The sequence below is a fragment of a genome, unplaced genomic scaffold, assembly GCF_019419815.1.
Source record: "Pyrus x bretschneideri cultivar Hongxiangsu unplaced genomic scaffold, Pyrus_bretschneideri_v1 Contig23, whole genome shotgun sequence".
Classification (NCBI taxonomy): Eukaryota; Viridiplantae; Streptophyta; class Magnoliopsida; order Rosales; family Rosaceae; genus Pyrus; species Pyrus x bretschneideri.
In genome coordinates, this window is record NW_025999535.1 from 3,329,618 (window position 1) to 3,350,936 (window position 21,319).

General features: G+C 36.4%; 1 protein-coding gene and 1 pseudogene across 1 annotated transcript; both read right to left on the reverse strand.

Annotated features, from left to right (window-relative positions):
- Positions 1–395: 395 nt before the first annotated feature.
- On the reverse strand, positions 396–3,036 carry LOC103926900 (F-box/LRR-repeat protein At4g14103). The gene is given in 5 exon segments (XM_009335780.3): positions 396–808; positions 810–887; positions 966–1,100; positions 1,476–2,433; positions 2,848–3,036. Coding segments are annotated over 5 exon segments (1,518 nt in total). The 5' UTR covers positions 2,985–3,036; the 3' UTR covers positions 396–598.
- Positions 3,037–5,676: 2,640 nt separating this feature from the next.
- Positions 5,677–8,382, reverse strand: LOC108865522 (annotated as a pseudogene).
- Between the last annotated feature and the right edge of the window lie 12,937 nt (positions 8,383–21,319).

The window sequence follows — 21,319 nt, forward strand, 5'->3', positions numbered from 1 at the left end:
TAGTTGGTAAAGAAAGGTCCTTGTATTCGGGGTCCTGCAATCGATTTGTAACATAAACTTTGGGTTAAAAGAAAATTGAAACGTGTGTGATACGAAGCTAAATAATAACGTGATTATTACTGTAAAAAGGTTGGTAGTTATATTGTGGACGTTTTATTACATTGTCAAGATAGATTTTTGTACTTCAACGTGATTGAATTACAAAATTAACATTTATTATTATACCAATGACATACTATGACACTATAGATAGATGTATCATGGATGTTATCATTAGGAAACTTTACGAGCTTACACAATATCGTAACCGTGATTCGTGTCACAACATAACCTCGTTTGAGACTGTAATCGTTCAAATTTACACTCTAAAGTTATATAATTATGTTAATGTTATATTAGTTATACCAAATGACATCGATATTACTATACCAAAGTTGCTCTTTACAAAGTGGATAAAAGAAGCTAAACAAAGTGGACAAGAAATGTATACATTCCAAAACAAACATCTACAGATCAATCCATCTTAAGATTGACAAAGGTGCTTGTGTGATTTACAACTTTGATGACAGAATCGGCCGTAAGAGCTTAAAATTGCATTTTACACAAGTTCAACCCAACAAGTCCTAGAACCCCTCTCAAGCATTAGTTCTTTGTATAACTCATCGTTATAGACAGTCATCTTAGTCAAAACTCCACCGTTGTTTAACAAATACTTGGCCACTTTCTTCACATGCGGGTATCCCTCGAATCCCCTTACAGTGATAGTTTTGAGGTGTGATATCAGACAAATAGGTACAGACTCCGGTGTAACTCCATCGATGCTCCGAGTATAAGACATCTTTCGAATAACTTTCAGTCTCGTCATAATTCTTAACACATTCCTCGTCCTGAGAAAGAACAAATGATTGAGAACAATAAATAGCTGCAGGTTGGTATGACTTTGCATGAGTGGAAATACATCTTACTTTTTTATGTTCGATGACAAGAGATTCCAAATTAGGTGATTTCTTGAGCAACTCTGTCAGCAGATCCCAGCGATAGCAATCATAAAGAACCAACTTCAATTCGGTCAAATGATCGAAAGCAGGCAGACAACGCTCCTTCACGAAATATAAAGAAATGATCAAACATAAACTCATCATACATAAACTAGACGCTCTTTCAATTCCCACAAATTATCAAATGCAGGCAGCCAGTTACCCTTTGTGAAAGGTAAAACATTGATCAAACATATGAATTAAACATTTACCGATGCATAACATACTATTTAGCATCATCAATCGCGAAAACATAATACAGGTTTGAAATAAAAACACTACTTTGGTACGAAGTAAGAACGATAAATAGGATAAAAAAGAATGGAAAAAGATGGCATGCCAGGGATGTGCTTTTGCCTCATCTAGTTTTTGATAGTGTAAGGATATGTGCAGACGAACTTAATGTGAAAAAGGAAATGAGTTACGGCATATACTTACCTCCACAAAATGAGCTGAAATAGACAGACATTTAACATTGGAAAATGCCTCCAGAAGCACAGTTGCTCTTTCCGAAACCTCATCATCCCAGAATTGCCCATGATGGTAATAGAGATCAACGCTGCCTTTGACGAGGGAGTTTAAATTCTCAAACAAATAAACAGACAAACTATCCTGCTTGATGTCAAGGTTTTCAAGCTTCGGGGCGTTAATAGAAATATCGTACATAAAATCTTTACCAACAATCATATCACTGAAGAAGGTCATTCTTAATCTCTTCAGTTCAGGCACAGAGACCTTGAAACTCAAAATTAATGCATCTCTAATAGTTGCATCTATGGACAAATCTTCAAGTACAGGGCAGCATGCGAAAAGCTCCCCCACTGAGTCGTCTTCAGGATAGTCAACTTTGACATCAAGGAACTTGAGGCTTGGGAAACAGCCTGACGTAGGAGGAGCATAGGTAATACAATTTGACTTCACCTTGAGAACCACCAGTGTTTTGGACATGAAAACGCATTGAGGCAACTCGAAAGTCGGACAAACTACATTATCACTATAAACACAAAGATCAAGTTCAACTACATTATGCCTGATGGCAGTGCAAATCCAACCTACAATACGAGAGAAATCTTCAACACGACAGTAACAATGAAGTCGAAACTTTTGAATATCCAACGAGTCACGAAGTGAAAGTATCCAATCGACAAACATCAAAAAACCAACATAGTTCGACATATATTCTTCCTTCCACGTCGTAGACATTTGTTCAAATTCGAAGTCAAGATTGGGGACAGAACCACATATACTCTTCCATCTTGTGGACAGAATGCTGGTCCTCACGGAATATTTTGTTGGAACGAAGGAGAGTATGTGACAAAGAACTGCATCCGGCAATTCACTTATCCTATCTTTACCCGTTGCTTGAGAATTCGACTTTGAACACATTTTTATGTCCCTGAATTTAAGTAAAAAGAAAAAAGGAAAAAAAAAAAAAAAAACAAGTACAATCAATTAATTTACCTTGGCAGCTATCTTCCCATGAAAAATAATCGAAGGCAACATTTTCATTAAAACTCATTTATTCTAGAATTATCAACAGAAAACAAAGAGTAGATTTTGTTCACAGGGCAAGAATTGAACTTTCTATTAACCGTTAATAATAATAATAATGTTAACAAACAGACTCGATAAGAAAAATAATCGAAGGCAACATTTTCATTAAAACTCTATTCATTCTAGAATTATCAACAGAAAACAAAGATTAGATTTTGTTCACAGGGCAAGAATTTTGAACTTTCTATTAATCATTAATCAGTTTTCTTGGTAACCAAACAGATGGTAAGGAAGTCATATGGATGAAGCAAGGTACCTGAAACGTTCTGAGCTTAATGTCCCAGTAAAAGATAGCACGAGCAGCTGTGATTGGTTGCTGAGAAACGACGGGAGAAGTGTATATATATATATATAAAATGAGAAGCTTATCAAGAACGATTGGGTTTCGACCATGTCAGCTGCTTGACTTTGAACCTTTCCAGCCTTCCCACCCACGCTTTGAAAACACTCACTTAGAAAATGAAAAATAAATAAAGAAATGAGACTCTCTATTTGGGCCCCTATTTAATATCGTGCTTTCGAGACCAACTGATATTTAGTAAGCTAAGTTCAAATGTCACTCGCATTATAATATAGTAGTATCTCTTTCTGTAAAATTATAGTGTAGTAGTATCTTTTTTAGATTCAATTTTAAGTAATGACGAGTTTGATCTAAAATATTACATAAATTATCTTCTCATATAAAAAAACATGTGTAACATTATCAATTACCCAAAGACCAAATTGAATATTCATTGCCTTATATCTATTGAGAATGCTGATATTTCATTGATTGAATAATGATAAGTCACATGAGGGTATTTATACTTACACTTAAGAAAAGTAAAAGAGGTAAAAGTAAAAACTATACAATTTACTGTAGTAACTTTCTCTTCAATATTGATGTGAGAATTATATGCACACAAATTAAATCCTCTTTTTATCAATTGTAGTGAAGAATGTAAGTAGGGATCGTTCTGGACCGGGGATTAGGAGGGATTGTTAATCACTTGGATTTGACTCAAAAACGTAATAACACAATATAAAACACCAAACTAGACCCAAAGAATGCAAAACTAAAGTTTAAAACACTAAGACAAACCAAAAGACTCAAAACAGCAAGAAAACACTTAAAACTGCCTTAAAACTACTTTCTGAGCAGTTTTGAGCACTAGAGAAGAATTTGGACGAAAATAGTTATAACTTGACTCAAGATACTTTAAAACACAAACTAAATTGATTTCTAACTAATTTGACACTCCAAGTAAAGGGGGATTTTGCTTTTGACGAATTTGAAAACAAAACTTAAAACTTTGTAAAACGAACAGATTTTCAAACGAATTTGGATTTAATGAATGGAATGAAAGCTAGCTAAGGGGTTCATCTCCACACATGTCATACTTGCACACAAAACGATTTCTAATTGCTTTTCAATAACCCATGAATTCTCAACGCCCCAGATTAACCGTGAATTGCACTAATTAACTCTCAGATTTTCCTAACGTTATTGAATTGGATGATTGCATACGACAACCCAAAGCATTCCCCACAAGTTCCCTACATGAATTGCATAATAGAGATATAAGCAAGAATCATTAAGTTATTTGAAAACCATAAGCATTGACGAAGCACTCGTTACTATGAATTGCATGAAACTTATGCCAAGAATTTACTTAACGCAATTGAGGTCATCAACTTTTACTACTTATGAATATAAGTTTGTAACAATTAGGTGAAACTTCCTTATATCCTAGCATTAGATTTATGCATGATACTTAAGCGTGCACTCTCAACCAACACACACAAATCAGTTTAATTCAAATAGATAAGTAAATTGAATTCACAACTTATGAAACGCAATTAGAGGTAATCAAATCATATAGCAAGCATGATCATGGTTTCGAATCCCCCCCTAGCCAAGGGGGGGTTTAGTTCCTCATACGTACAAGACAAAAAGAAATAAATTTAACCATTGAAATCAAAGGAGAGGAAACACCTAAAAATTCCAGCAACTCAAACTTGAATTGCATGAACGCCCAAGCCCTCTTCTCCTCCTCTTTGTTGCGGCACAAGGTCTAAGGATAGGTTTTGGGTGGTATTTGTATGGAGGAATGGATGTGTGATGGTAGGGTAGTGTTTAGGAGGGATGGGGAGTGCGGCAAGGGTTGATGGTGGTGTATGGAGGTGTGGAAGTAGGGGAATGATGGATGGGTGGTTGTAAGGTCACGGCAAAGGGTGGATTTCTGAATGAAGGTTTGAATGTTGTGTGAAGGGGTGGTGGTCTAAATGGTGCGGCAAGGGCTGTTTATATAGGCTAGTTTGGCACACTTAGTGAAGGAAAGGATTACACAATCCCATTGAAAAAGGGTTAATTCGAGGCAGAAATCAAATGGGATTGGGATAAGTTGTGCACGGCATGGATTTAGGCCCTTCTAGAAGGATAGGTGCGGCATGTGTATAGGGCTGAGATAAGGTTTCTAGAAGGGATGGTTTAGGGCAGATTCCTAAACCTAAAGGGCCTAGGACATGTGATATAAGAGTAGGAAAAGGATTGTGATTCCTAAACCTACAAGGAATGGAGTTCTTGCGGCAATTGAGGGGATAAGTCTTCTAGAAACTGAAATAGGTGTTTAAATGTGTAATTGATTCCCCCTAATTAGCTAGGTTTAAGTCCCCACCTGATTTGGATAGGATAGAATAGGATAATGTTAGAGATAGGATAGGATAAGGTTTCTAGGATAGGATAAGATAAGGTTGGATAAGGTTCCTTGTTTCTTGCTTCTTCCTTATCCTCATTGCATTAGAACTTCTTCCACCAGATTTGTAGCCTTTCCTAGCTCTTCTAATCTTCAATTTCGTCCATCCTCTTGGCTCCAAGCATATGATATCCATTCCAAGCTCTAATTTGCTCCAAAAGGCTCAAAAATGCATCCTTTTGCATACTTTGCCCTTAAATCCTGAAAATACATAAATACTTTACTAAGGAAAACTCTATAAATGCACAAGAACAAGCTAAACTAAGGTGCATAGATATGCCCCTATCAAATATCGCATAGCAAATTGTGATAAAATGTAATTAACCAAGCCATCCAAGGATTGGTATGAACTATGAAGAACCACCTTGTTTGGTGCAAATATTTGCCTTTTCCATTAGCTTTAGGATTCTATCTCTAATCCCCTCCCCTTCTTTCTCCGTCATTATTTTTTTAATTGTTCTTTCAATCTCCCCTCTATCCATCCCATGCTCCAACTGTCACATATTCTAGGCTCGACTCCGCCATCTGCAACTCGAATCTCACAAGTTTTTTGAAAAAATTTCAAACTTGCATAACTTCTTCATTTTAAGCCATTTTCTGATCGCCTCCGTCCACTCTTTGGACTGTAGTGTCCCACATCACTCAAAGAGAGAGAATCCTCTATGCCTTATATGTACATGCTCACCTCCCATTGCAAGACGTGTTTTGGGAACTCACTGGCTTTGGATCCCATAAGAACTCTGAAGTTAAGCAAGTTTGGACAAAAGTAGTCCTAGGATGGGTGACCCTCTAGGAAGTTCTTGTGCTGAAACCCAAGAACAAATTCGTGATGGCGTGGCCCAAAACAGACAATATCTTGTTATGAGGACTACAATGTGACACCAACTGCAACCCAACTTTCCACAAATGACTCACATATCCTGCATTTGCCATTTAATCACTTAGACATGGCAAACAAATCATAGGAACCCCCTCACAAATACTCTCCAATCTAGAGTTCCAACCATTATCAGTCCAAAACACTCCAACGGCTTGATATGCCAACAATTCTTTTTGTAGAGCCCATTTCACGATGTGGCCTTTTTAATTCAAGATCTGGAAAAATGCATTAGGCAACTGTTTGACCCATATTGACCCATGAACTAACCTAGGTCGAACCACCCACAAAAATGGTCGGTTGCTATTGGATAGACCCCATGCTATCTCCAAAAATAGGGTTGAATTAATTGCAGCAATGCTCCTAAAGCGCACATAGATGACAGATTGTGGTGCTTGAGTGTTCAGCCATGGAATGCAACTTTGGCCTTGTGATAATAAGTTGCTGCTTGAAGAATTGCTTGCAGCAAAGCACTTGTGAAACGGGCCTACGGAAAAATTGGAGTGTCGAATCCTTGGCGGATTGTGGCTAGTGAATTTCCTTCAAGGTCTTCAAAAGTATTGAAAATGATACCACAGGAGGCTTCGACTCCCTTCTTCAGGCCAAAAACTGATTCATAGAATTTTTGTGGCTCCTTTGTTTTGAGCACAGGAAGGTCTTTGACTTTGAAAAGTGGAAACTATAATATTGGCTCTTCTAGTCGAGAATCTGTTGATCTCAACATAGAAAGATATGCATGCAAATATAAGTATGTAATTGTGCTAACCCTAAAAATACAAGTATATATTAACATATAATTATCTGGATTGTACCTAATAATACCATAATTTTGACTCGGTATCATGTTTTTTTTCTCTTTTTAATACAATGATATTTTACTTATGGGGAAAGAGTGTTTCTTGGTCACACTAATGAATAAGTCATAACTAAATATCGAACTTAAAACAAATCACAAATTATTTACTATGTGAATTGAACTTGATATGGATACATTTATTGACCTTTCGGCTAGATCAACTGATCTAGTACTATTGACTGGCCACCCTTCACTTATTAATTAGCTAGAAACCCAAGGATTTTCCCAACTTATTTAAATTGGTTTATTACGTAAATCACATGCACATTACAATTCTTCGATTTCTCATAAATGGCATATATAGATCGAAGAATTACTAATAGATTGACGTCAAGTTCGATAGAATAGAGCAACCAACCCCAATTAATTAAACAATAACAGTAGATGGACTCAAGATCTTAATTATTTTATATACCGTGATGTAACACTTGATGATAAATAAATTATTTCTTCACACATCTTTTCTTACTTTACACGCCTCTACTTATCTTTTTTTCTTTCTTTAATTGTTTTTGGATGTAATAAACTTTCTAAAAATCAGAAATAATAAGACTGTGCATAGGTAAAAAATGGATGTCGAATTTACACTCTCGACAAAAATACGAAGGGGATGTATACGTACCTGGATTGGAAAGGAAATTTTGAAAAGAAACTCTTAAGAAACCACACAGTTACCTTGTATGGGGAGGTAACCCTTTTCAGCAGAAGTGGAAAAGCAGCATAAGCAAGAAAGGAAGACCCAGCCGAAGTCCTCAACAAAACCCTTGGGAGCTTAAGGTTCTCAGCAACATGTTGAGTGAAACTAAATAGAAGATCAGATATCAAACAAGCAACAGGCTCCTGATCATCAACTGATAGCAACCTAGCCAAATATTCACCGAAGGGTTCAAACTTCAAAGCAATTGACGTTTAGAAGCGAAATGAACGCCATAACATCGTTCGTGGAGGCCTCGGTGTAGGGTTGAGAGAGTTGAATGGATTATGGTCAATGAGAAGCCTTTGTGGTGTAGAATGTTGTCCAATTCTAGCATAGGGTTTAGATGTCCTTGAAGAGGCATTGGGAACAAAATCAACCTCAAACCCTTCCTTTCCTCCATATTAGAACTCAGTGGGAGTAGTCTCTGTAATTTTCTCATCGACTGATAAATTCCTCCGTAGTAGAACATAGTGGAAGTATATTTTAGATAAATAATTGTAGTGAACAAATGGATTGGTTGATTTCATCGAGAATCCATTTTCCTCATAGGCGGCAGATGCAGAATCATACAAGAGAATAAATACTATTTCTGCCTAATGCTAATAACTGATGGTTTTATAGATAAAAAAAAAAAATTTAATTTAATTTAAAAAAAATACTATTCTTTTTGGGCCGCAGGTTTGCTGTCCTGAATTATGTGTCTCATCTGTGTCTCTTTTTTAGTTTTGTGACACGTGTCCTCCACTTAACTTTAAAACTTAATACTTGTTACTTTGCATAAAATTTAATGAAAAAAAAAAAAAAAACCCAATGTTGAAACTCATCATTGACACGGCCTGATCCCGATATTCCCCAAATACCATGGTAGGTACGTGCTGGCCGACACCCAAAGGTAAAGCAAGCCATTTAGAATGCATGAGAACAAGAATAAATAAAACTTATAAATTTACATGTAGTCAATATGCAAATGAGGAATGTATTTAGAGTATACAACTAATCCTAAACACTAAAAAGAATTAATATAAAATTGAATGTATGAAAAAATGGGTCCTACACCAAGAGGACTTGAAGATGCCGATGCGGAAGTGCCTTGACACAGGGATCGTATGCCTCGAATCTAAATCTTGAGGGGGCGCAAAACAAACATGAATGGACCAAGTTTATATATATATATATATATATATATATATATATAAAATAAAACAGATCAACATACTAACCCCTAAAGTTTTATGAAAATATCAATAGCATAATATGTAGTAGGTTTTCCGAAAACCCTCGCAGGCCATAAACCTTTCATGAAACATATAGCATGCCATAAAACCTTTCATGAAACATATATCATATAAAGTGTGCTAACTAGTGGTATCATAATCCCCCGAAGGCAGAACATAGAACTCTTCCTTCACAAGTATCAATCATCCGCATGCCCCTACAACACCCACCTGAAATCATATATAGTATCAAACGCCCGAAAGCTCCTACAACACCCACCCAAAGGCATATATACAGTGACTATTAGATACGCACAAAACTGTTGAACATACTTTTTCCAAACATAGTATATATATCTCAAAAGCATCTTCATAGTATAAAGTCATCCATCATCTATACTATAAAGAAGTGTGTGAAAACATGTTCTAAATAGTATATCGTCATCCATTAGATATCCTACAAAGAACATAGGTTCGATAGAAAATATGATAATTCAAAGTATTCTAAATACGCATAATATCTCATAAAACGTTTCATAAAACATAATTATTAAATCATACTTTCCATGTCTGCAATTCTACTATTAAAACATTCATTTTATGATTACATTTTATGAGATATTATGCTTACTTAGAATATTTTGGAATACCTTATTTTCTTTCGAACCCATGTTTTTGTAGGGTATCTAATGGATGACGATATACTATTTAGAACATGTTTCGTACACTTCTTTATAGTATGGATGATAGATGACTTTATACTATGAATATGCTTTTGAGATATATGTACTTATGTTTGGAAAGACTGTTCAATGGTTTTGTGTGTATCTAGTGGTCACTATATATATGCCTTCGGGTGAGTACTGTAGGAGCCTTCAGGCGATTGATACTATATACGCCTTCGAGTGGGTGTTGTAGGAGCCTACAGGCGATTGATAATTGTGAAAAAAAAGTGTTCTAAAGGAAGAGTTCTATGTTCTGCATTTGAGCAATTATGATATCACTAGTTAGTACACTATATACGAGATACGTTTTATGAAAGGTTTTATGGCATGCTAAGGTTTTCGGAAAACCTACTCCATATTATGCTATTGATGTTTTCATAAAACTTTAGGGGTTAGTATGTTGATAACTATTTCAGTATTATATATATATATATATATATATATATCAACTTGTTTGTTTTGCGCCCCCTCAGGACTTAAAATTAAGGTGAACAATCCCAGCGTCAAGGCACTTCCGCATTGGCATCTTCGAGTCCTCTCGGTGTAGGACCCATTCCTTTATTAATTCAATTTTATATTAATTCCTTTTATTATTCTAGTTTAGTTGTATGCTTTGAACACATTCCTTATTTGCACATTAATCAGATTTAAATTTATAAGACCTATTTGTTTCTTGTTCTCATGCATCCTAATGGTTTGCGTCAATTTCAGGTGTCGGCCAGCACGTACCTACCCTGGTGTTCGGAGCCTTTGGGCTCAACAGGTTATGGGTTTGGGCTGCTCAACAGGGCTGGATTCCATGGCCGTGAGTCGACCGATCTTGCCGAAGAAGAAAGCCGAAGTCTCCAAGCTCTGGTCAATCCATAACTCAACTAAAATCATCAACCTATATACCAAAATGAAGCTACAGGAGAGGGGAAGAATTATATACATATCACGAGGCCAGACGTGGCCGAAAAATGACTGGAAAATGGCATGCAAACTTCGATTTGGCAAGAAAATTAGGGAGTGTCCTTCCCTGAAGGTTCTTTGTCACAAACGTCCCCAGACATACAGATTTCTTTAAAGCAACTAAGACAAAGGAAAAAGGTAAGATTCAAAGGGAAATCGAGCCTTACCTAGTCGAAAAATGGGACGTTTCCGACGAATGGGTGTGTGGGGGTGCATCGAAGAGGAATGGAGAGAGTTGTCGAGAGGGAGAGATAAGGGAGAGTGAGGGAAAAGAAAGAACTATGAGAGAGGCAAGAGGTGAGAGACCGGGGAACACAAAAACAAGGTGGGCCCTACCTGGCTCACCAACCAATCCCAAAAACAAATTTTAAAATCGAGGGTAGGGTTTCACAATCATCCCCAATCTCCTTGCAATCCTTCCCCCAATCTCCTGCAATCCTTCAAAAGAAGCTCTTAAACCCCGTGGAAACTCATCATCTTTATCGTCCTAAGCAACCCCATCAATCGAATCACTTATCATAGTCCTCAATCTCCCAACCCGTAGAAGAACCCATAATCCTAAGACGTCTCCCCAAATCGTCTCTTTCTATGCCGCTAATTCAACAAAAAAAAAAAAACTCAGAACTCAAACCCATATTCAATACAAACAAACCCAGAAGTAGTATGGTAAGGAGGATGAGGTTCCTCTCTTCCGCCAATTCAATACAAACAAACCCAGAAGTAGTATGGTAAGGAGGATGAGGTTAACGACAAAGAAGACGACCTAGAACCGGTGGGATGTGGGAGCCTAAACTAGGTTTTTGATTTGACCCAAAAAAAGAAGATGACGATGATGGGTTAGTGAATAAAAAGACCGGCGATTGGGAGCGAATAGAGTCGGCGATAGGGGTTGAAACAGTTGGCGAATGGGGCAAGTGATGGCTGTCGGGGTGATGAGTTCTTGTGGGTTTATTTGTTTTCTTTAATTTTTTTAATTTTTATTGATTTTATAGAAAAAAGTTAATAGTGTTTCTATAGGGTTAAATTGAGTGACACGTGTTACAAAATTACACAAGAAAACACAAATGAGACATGAAACAGGTGACAGCAGACCCACGACCTTCTTTTGTTTGTCATTGACGTGAAATTCTAGGATGTATTCAATACGCCACATCAGTCGTGTATCCAAGCAATAGAAATTTGACATGTCTTATATTGGATAAAGTGTCGATTTAGTTAATGAACTATCACCTCAATGAAAATTAGTCATTGAATTATTTTTTTTTCGTAAAATAAGTCCCTAAATTCATTAAAAATTGCTAATTTCCTCCCTACTATTATATTTAAAGCTATTTTATCCAATTTTTCATCAACTTAAGTCACTTGACACACTTCAAAGTCTAACACCGTCATTTTCTCACATAGGAGCCCTTCACATTTCATATAGGTTGCGAATCTAATGTCTAATTTACCCTCCAAAGTTAACTCCTCCAAAGTTAACTCCATATACTATTTCTTTATGGAAAAATTATCAATCTACCCTCCAATATGTATCACATGCAAGTAAAGTGACTTAAATTGAATAGAGTAGCTTCAAATATAATATTAGGGATGTAATTGGCAGATTTTTATAATTCAATGATTAATTTTTCTGAAAAAAATAGTTTAGAGACCTAATTTTAAATCAGGTGATAATTCATTGACTAAATTGGCAGTTCACCCTACTATATATGCTAAAACAAGTGGAAATGGTATTCTATTTTTATCCTTTCAAATAAAGTAAAATAAAGTAAGCATGTGGCTGTCTACCACAGTGAGGGGAGATGAGTGTTGCCCTTGCATCATGATGTGGGTTCGAATCCCGTCGGTTTTCTAATCTAACAAATTTGTCATTTGACCAAAAAAAAAAAAAAATTAAAGACTTAAAAAAGAAATAGAAGTATATCCAGCCTATCTAGGTCTAGCAACCTCATCTTGGCTCTTGCCTAGCCACCGCCCCCACCACTTCATTGTTTGCCACAGCCACCACACCTCTCTTTTGTCCATGAACGTTGATATTTGAATCTATGATACAAAATTAGGTGCTGCACCATTTTGGAAGGAAACCCTAACAATTGGTTAATTCAAATATTGTATAATACTAAACCTCCTTGACTACCATTCTGATTTTGATTTCCAAATCTTGGTCCTCATCTATTCCAAACTCAACACTTTTCTAGTTTGTTTTCATTTTTGTTTTTTTTTGTTTTAAATTTATTTCGAAGGGTAATATTATTGGAGTGATGAATTCAGTTGTTATTATAGGGTAATGCTTGGAACATCAAATTTTAAACCAAATTTTATAAACCAAGTTATATGCTTGTTGATGATTGGATTATTACTTAAATGTTGATTAATTTAATTTGCTTATTACCTATTGGTGACATCATTCTGTTTGCAAATTTTGTTTAAAAATTTGGTCTTCCTAGCATTATTTGTTATATATTTAAAGTTTTCATAATAAAAAAGACACATGTCAATTTCTAGTGCTTGTATACACATTTAAGAAATCGGATACACCTAAAAATTTCTCTTGTTAACAACAAAACAAAAACAAAAAAAAAAAAATCAATGTCAAAACCTAATTGAAGGATCACATGCAATATGTACCTACCATATATTTTTCTAAGGTTGGTTCGGATCAGGATTCCGTACCAAAACTCATAACCTGAATCTCTAACTAGTCTATTTAGGGATGGGATCTCAAGAACCAGAACCAAAACCAAACCAAAATTTTGGAATTCCCGAATAATTTTGAGATTTTCGAGATTTCGGTGTAGTTCATGACAATTGCAAAAATCAAATCCAAGTTGCAAAAATCCTAATTGCAGAAACCCCAATTTTAGAAATCAAATCCTAGAACAAACCCTAATTGCAGAAACCAAATCCAAATCCTAGAACCCAATTTTCAAACACCCTAGAAATCTAATCTTAATTCGGAAACAAAATTGCATCGACCAGAGAAAATTAGTGCGAACCAATCCCGTGTTGTTTTTGATTATGATACTAGTGAGTTTGTGCTTAGGGCCATTTCTTTCCTCCTCCTTCCTGTTTATTGGATTTGATGAACCTGATTAGCTTGTTGTTTAAAGCAAGCAACCTCTGGTGGTTTGGGACTGTTGGGTTTGTAATTCTTGTTTTCGTCCTAGAAATCCTCTCTTTCTATGGAAATTCATGCATGGGAAAATTGTTACAGATTCTTTATTACAAGATAGAGGTTTTGCTCTTCCCTCCATGTGTTCCCTTTGTTGCTCAAATGTGGAAATTCCGAGACATTTGTTTTTTGAATGTTCTTTCTCAAGTCAGGTTTGGTCATCATGTTTAAATTGGTTTGGGTGATCTCTCATTTTGATGATATTATGACCTTCTTCACTTATCCTATTCACCAAGGCTATGGTCTCAGCTTCAACTTCTATGGTGGGGTTTAATTGGAGCCTGTTTATATTGTCTATGGACAACGACGTAATTGTTAACTACATTGCAATGTTTGGGAATTAAAGGGAAAATCAAGAAGAAATAATGAACAAAAGGATGAACACAGAGATATTAGAGAGAAATAGGATTTGTATTAACTGACTAAGTGAAGATTACACACACTGTTTTTATAAGAGAAATCATAACTATTTTAACCAAATACTAACAACCTTACTAACTATATTTCTAATTGTATTACACGTGTACCCTTAATTCTCCCCCTCAATCTTAATTGGGGTAACCCAGTTTGAGATTGGAAGAACATATATACAATTACTGCTACGAAACTAGAAAACAAAACACAAAGTTGAACAATCTGTAATCTTGCAGTCACTTGAAAATTCAAAAGCTGCTTTTGATGGAATCACTTCTCAGCTAGGCATCAAACCCATCAACAAAAATCAACAGATCCACCACTTCTCTTCTTTCAACTATGTATTCTTCCACAAACCATAAATCCTTCAATCTCCACCGTACATTTAATGTCACAATGCATTATTTGTTTTCCCTCCTGTATGTCCACAAACCATAAAACAAAACACAGTTGCAGCAATGTGAGTATAAAATAGATTGTTGAATCTTACAATTTGAGACATCTGCTTGATCTTCATAGCTGCAATGATATGGAAAAGCTAGAACATAACAACTTGCCAAAAAACACAAAAGAGAAATCTGGAAGGAAGTTCAAAATAATTCCAATGGACCAAAAGACCTACAACCTGCCAAAGACGCGACGTATAAATCTTCTGCTCGACTTGCACCAAAATTCGATGAATCTTGACCAAACTATGGATGACCTTATCGCTAATATTGTTCAAAATACTTCTAATGAGCAGTAACAACTTGTAGAAACAGAGGACAACAGCAGCAACAATATCTTCTCCCTTCTCTTTTTTGTGTCTTGATTCACCAACCCATAGTTTTCCTTCAAAATATTTTACTGCCTCTAACAACACAAAAGCTTACTGCCTCTAACAGAAGCTTCAATCAAAGAACAACCTCTTATAAAGTTGTAACACACCCTCTTGCAGGTTTACCCTTCGTGGGATTTACCGTCAACAATCTCATTCAACTTGGCTTCGGCCTTTAATATTTACAAAACCAGAAAATTAACAAACTATAGTGTGATATCGGCCTTAACTATATCACCACAGGATTGTCCTTTGTGAATTTTACCAAAAACCAACTTCTTTGAACAATGGCATCGGCCTTCACAATTTCAATAATTGAAAATCAACATCTATGTAGGATTACCCTTCGTGGGATTTACCTACTCAAAACACAGGAATACCCTTCGTGGAATTTACAATTAACAACTTTTTCTACCTTTTGTGGGATTTACCTATTCACATCACAGAATTACCCTTAGTGGGATTTACCGTTTACAACTTCTTCAAACTTCATCTTATAACCAGACTTATTGTAGATTCATGCTAACAACTGAGTTGGTTAGACTATGAAATTATAGGCTATGATAGGAAAACATATTGTCCTTGAAGAGACTTGACAAATTGCGTAGACGGCTGCTTGAATATCAAGATGATAAGAGAAACCGTTTGAATCTGATAATGGACCACCAAAACATAATAAGCTTTCTCTGCTTGGTTCTCAGCATGGATTTTAAGCAAACAATTCATGAAATCCACCCCCACTTTAATTGATTCTGAGGGAGCAAAGGACATGAGCAACAATACAATTGATAGCTTGAATAACTCGATACAAAGGTTGAGAAAGCTTAAGAATCAAAGGTGGCAGAGGTTCCAAGATCGTGCAAGTGATCTGTCTACGCAAACCATAATCCACAAAATTATACATGCTAGAATGCAAGAATTCACAACCATTTCTCCAAAATATATCAACAGTTGCAGACAGATTAAACCCAATAAAGAGACTCAACAAAACCATCAAACAAATTCTTAGAGAAAATAACTCAATAGTTTCAACAACTCAACAAATTCAACAAATGCTATTCAACAAGATCACCAATCCAAGAACCATACCCAAATCCAGTGCAAGTGCAGTGAAACATTATGGAAGGAAGAAGCAAAAAACCATACCAAAATCTGTAGATCTTGACCAATAACTACCGATTTGCTTCTTTTCTTATCTCCCGAGTCACTGCCATCACCAAATTTTTGCTTAGTCAATTCTTTAAATTGATATAGCAAGAATGTGACACACCAGCCCTTATCAAATAACGATGTGAAAATGACTTCGGTTGTAATGGTCGCGAAAGTAACATCTTGAGCTCCTACTATAACTTCTCTAAACTCGCGAAGTTGGCTTTCTATTGCTTATGACTTTTCACCCTTTCCTCCTCACTGTCATCATGGTCCACAACCAATTCAATCAATTCTGCATTTCTTTTGAACCAATTTTTTTTTCTTCGATTTCTCCTGGGAATCTTTCCGCATAATCTTGTCTATTTGACATGGAAGAGATAACCGTTTCATGACCTCAGGCATGTATGTGCAGTCCATGGGAAATTGCTGAAAACTTTCCTTAGAAAATGATTTGCACAAAGAAGCAAATTTGGAGGTCTTATTTGGTGCAATTAATGTAATGCTGCACCCATCAGCAGAAGCTCTAGCAGTTCTACCACTTTTGTGACCATAAACTTCTGCTGAATGTGGAAGCTGGTAGTGAACAATAGTTCAAACACCAGGAATATCCAGGCCTCTTGCTGCAACATCAATTGCATATGTCAATGAACATAAGATCCTCCAGGAAGTTGCCCATGAGGAAAATCTTGATAGAGCACCCACACCATCGCGTCCTCTCTCTTCATATGAAATTTCTGAGCTGGGCATTTCGTCAAACACTTGGACTACACATAGGTTTAAACTTTCTGCCATACTCTGTTCTCAGTCACATCTTGTCTTCCTCTTAAAGCATCGACCTTTCACAAGAATTAGTCCTGCAGAAACCTTATTTGCCAGAAATCCAAACAACCCACTTCCATTCTTCAAGATTTCATCTTTGTTGTCTCCAATGGCGACTTCTTCGTCTTCTTCCTCTAACCAAGATAACCAACAAATGTGAAATACTCAGAAAACAACAAGCTGATTGCATACACTGTTAAACACTGACTTCTTTCTGTGTTAAACACCAACTTTAGTTCTGTATTCCTTATTCTTAGACACCAACACTGACTGCCCAGTACTCGTTGGACTCTGCCGCGTACGAAACATGGCCAATGCTGGTCCTAGAACCAACGGATCTCAGTTTTTTATCTGCACTGCCAAGACCAAGTGGCTCGACGACAAGGCTGCTACGCAACTCCCCAAAGAACGATAAGCCCAACAAGAACAATCGCAACAATCGCGATCCCCCAACAATTGCAGAAAAATCAACCCAAGAACAATCGCGGAAGCACCGAAAATCTAATGGAAATTGAAGAGAAACTAAACTAGGAGAGAAAAAAATGTAAACTACTACAAAAAGAAACCACCATAATCCATAGCGTGAACCTAGTGGCTATGATACCATGTTAACTACATTACAATGTTTGGGCATTGAAGGGAAAATCAAGAAGAAATGATAAACAGAAAGATAAACACAGAGATATTAGAGAGAAATAGGATTTGTATTAACTGACTAAGTGAAGATTACACACACTATTTTTATAAGAGAAATCCTAACTACTTTAACCAAATACTAACAACCTTACTAACTGTATTTATAAATGTATTACACTTGTACCTTTAATAGCAATAAGCTTCGTTTTGACGATATTCGACCTTCCATTACTGATATTGTTCGCTCCATTAATTGTCAGATCCTTGAATTTGATTCACTGACCAAGGTAAACATAAAAAATTATGTGGAAGAACTTTGTATTCTTCACGCCATTGGTTGTCTGGTCGTCCTGCCAAGTCACCTCCTGTTATTGAAGTTTTATGGAAACCAACTTCTCCACAATGGGTCAAGGTGAATACCGATGGTGTAGCTCATGGATCACCAAGATTAGCTGGTACTGACAATATCTTTCGTGATCATTTTGGCTCATGCATAGGGTGTTTTGCTACTTCTTTAGGGGTGGCTACCTCTTTTGAAGCTGAATTGCATAATGTAATTCATGCGGTAAACTTAGCTTAAGAGACGAGTTAGCGTTCCCTTTGGATTGAGTGTGATTCATCATTGGCTGTTATTTTCATTTCTACTTCTCATAATCGTGTTTCCTGGCGTTTGAGGGTTCATTAGTTGAATTGTTGAGGGTTGTTTTCTTCTATGTGCATATGAGTCACATATTTTTCGTGAAGGGAATCAGGTGGATGACTGTTTGGCAAATTTTGGAGTGGACCATCCTGGAGTTATTAGTGGGACTCTTGTCCTCCTTGTGCTATTGCTACATATCATCATAATCTTTCTCTTCGTCCTAATTTTCGATTTTGTTAGGATGGGGTTTAAATTTTTTTTTTTTTTTTTGGTAACTGGGTTTTTGTGTTTCAAGCAGTTTTCTACTTCTTGTTAGGGTTAGCTTCTAAAGTTTTTTTTGCGGGTATTGGCCTAGTTCCCCCGCTTGTATTTCTTTTCTTTTTTTTCTTCTTCTTCATATTATTAATAAAATCTAGTAGAGAGAACACGGGTGCGCGTGGGGGAGGGGGTGGTGTTTCTATGTGCAACCGTCCTTTCTCCTGGCACATGATTGTTGATAAAGAGTTAATCTCGCCTAATTCATCTCTACAAATTATATAAAGAAAATGGTGACTAGAGCGAGATTAGAGGATATAGTGTGGTGACCGGAGTTGAGACTCGAAGAAGGTGGTGGTGCTAGGTTCGAGATCCACCAACAAAGTGATGGTGGTGGCTATGTTTGAGATCGATCGATGGAGGGGTGGTGGTAGCTGGGTTCGAGATTGACCGACGGAGAATTAGAGACAAGGACTGACAGAGGTGGAACATAAGGGAGAAGGAGAGCTCAGCAGGCGAAGAATTAGGGAGGACGGAGGAGGAGTCGAGAGAACAAAGAGAGCAGTCGAGAGAGAGAGATAGAGAGTGAGGTCAAGAGAGGTTAGGGTTAATTATAAATAAATGGTTGAGATTAATCTCAAAAAAATTCAACGGCCTATAATAATCAAAACTATAGATTTAATTATATATAAAAATTGTCCAGTTTGGTTCGGGATTCTTGAATGAAGGCAGGTTGAATACCAAAACGTGTACCGAAAGTTTCAGTTTCGGTTCAATATGGATTACCGAACTGTTCGGGATTCGTTGGTTCGGGATTTTTTGGTCGAATTCGGGTAATTCGGGATCTTTTTCCAGCCTTACTTTTTTCCTTGCACTTGAATGGGCAAGGTTCCCCTTTCTTTTTTTGAGTGCGTGCGAAATCACCATCACTATTCATGATGATTGCTTTTTTATCACTTGTTTGCTAAAGAGATCCTTTGATACCTGGTCCTGATCTCATCTCTTTGTTCTCTTTCATGGTTGATTGAGTCAAGCCACAGATCCACACTGAACAGGTAAGTTATATATATCACAATTAGCAGGGTATATAATAGTTATTGCCAATATTACAACCACAATAATATATAGTAATGCATAATGTTGGAGTCACTAAATATGCTCATAAGCTTGTTGACCAAACACATTGGAGTTATTATTTGTCAATAAAACTAAATGAAGTTCAAAATAGTTCCACACTTAGAAGCTACAAGGGGAGACTTGAACATGATGACAACCCAATTAATAAATCAAAATTGTCTCAAATATTTATTATCACTGAACAAAACTTGATAAATACAGCAGTAATTAGTAGTCATGCATTGTACTATTGAACCAATAACAGTAATAGATTTTCCTTCTGTGTTTGTAGGAGATGCACAAATTTATGCATTTTACATGCATAAAAATATTTAAGTTAGACGATCCAGCTTGTAAGGTATGAAATCCAAATATTTCCTCTTAGTTGAACTTTTTAAGTTCCACACTACCAAAAAATAATGGTTGCCCAACAAATCTTTACGTGACGGGACAAATTTCATCGCAAAGACCTTTACCTCGAAAACAATCAACATTTAAGGTTTACTCAAAACCTTTAAATGACAGATAAGTGTCGTAGGGCAAGAATTATGCCGTTGGGCAAAATTTTGGCACCAAGAAACTAAAAAATGGTGTGCCACAGCAGAGAGTTTTCCCGACAAACTTGATATTGGTCGGCTAGGAATCATTTGCCTGACAACAATTTCCGTCGGCTAAAAGTACTGTCTGTGGTCAAAAGTCCAACAATGACATGTGATAAATACCCACTAACACAACCTTTGCTTGACATTTAGCTATTACTTGCCCGACGGAGCATTTAGTCGGCCAAACCTAGATTCATCAATGTATAAGTCTGTGCTTTACTCTTCCTTTTTCTCTTCCATACCTTCATTTTCCTCTTTCTGCTCCGTGCTTTCCTGTTTATCTTTCTCCCTTCTCCCCTTCTTCTTTGCTTCAATACCCCTATTCCCACTACCAAACCCTATGAAATAGTTTTTAGGATCCAACCGTCAAATATGTTTGCATACTTCAAGATCTCCTAAGCAAAAAATCACCCAAAAAACGTTCGGAGGACGGGACAAAACAATGTGACGTTAAAAACAAACATTCACACTTTAACGGTCGTTTTAGTTCCGATTTTATTCATTTTTTGTGAATACTATCCTCAACTCTACAAGAATAAGATGAACGAACCTGATCATGCATGAAAATAGTTAAAAAAAATAATGGATATAACAAAAAGTTACATTGTACTTAACGGAAGTATAGAAAAAACACTAATGGAATTGACACTTTCTACGAAACTAGTTTTCACGATCCAACCACCAAATATGTTGGCACATACTTCGAGATCTCCTACACACAAAAAATCATTAAAAAAAAGTTTGTATATTAGGTAACCGGACGATATCATTTGACGTATAAAAACTAAAATTCACGATTTAAAGGTCATTTTAGCTCCGATTTTGTTCATCTTTTGCAAATACAATCCTCAACTTTATAAGAATAAACGAACCCGACCATGCATTAAATGTTTAAAATAGTGGATGCAACGAAAAGTTACATTGTACTTCATGGAATTATAGGAAAAACACTAAGTGTTTTGGGATCGATGCTTTAGAAGAGGACACGTATTCTGTAAAACTAGTTTCTATGATCCAACCCTCAAACAGGTCTGCATATACTTCGAGATC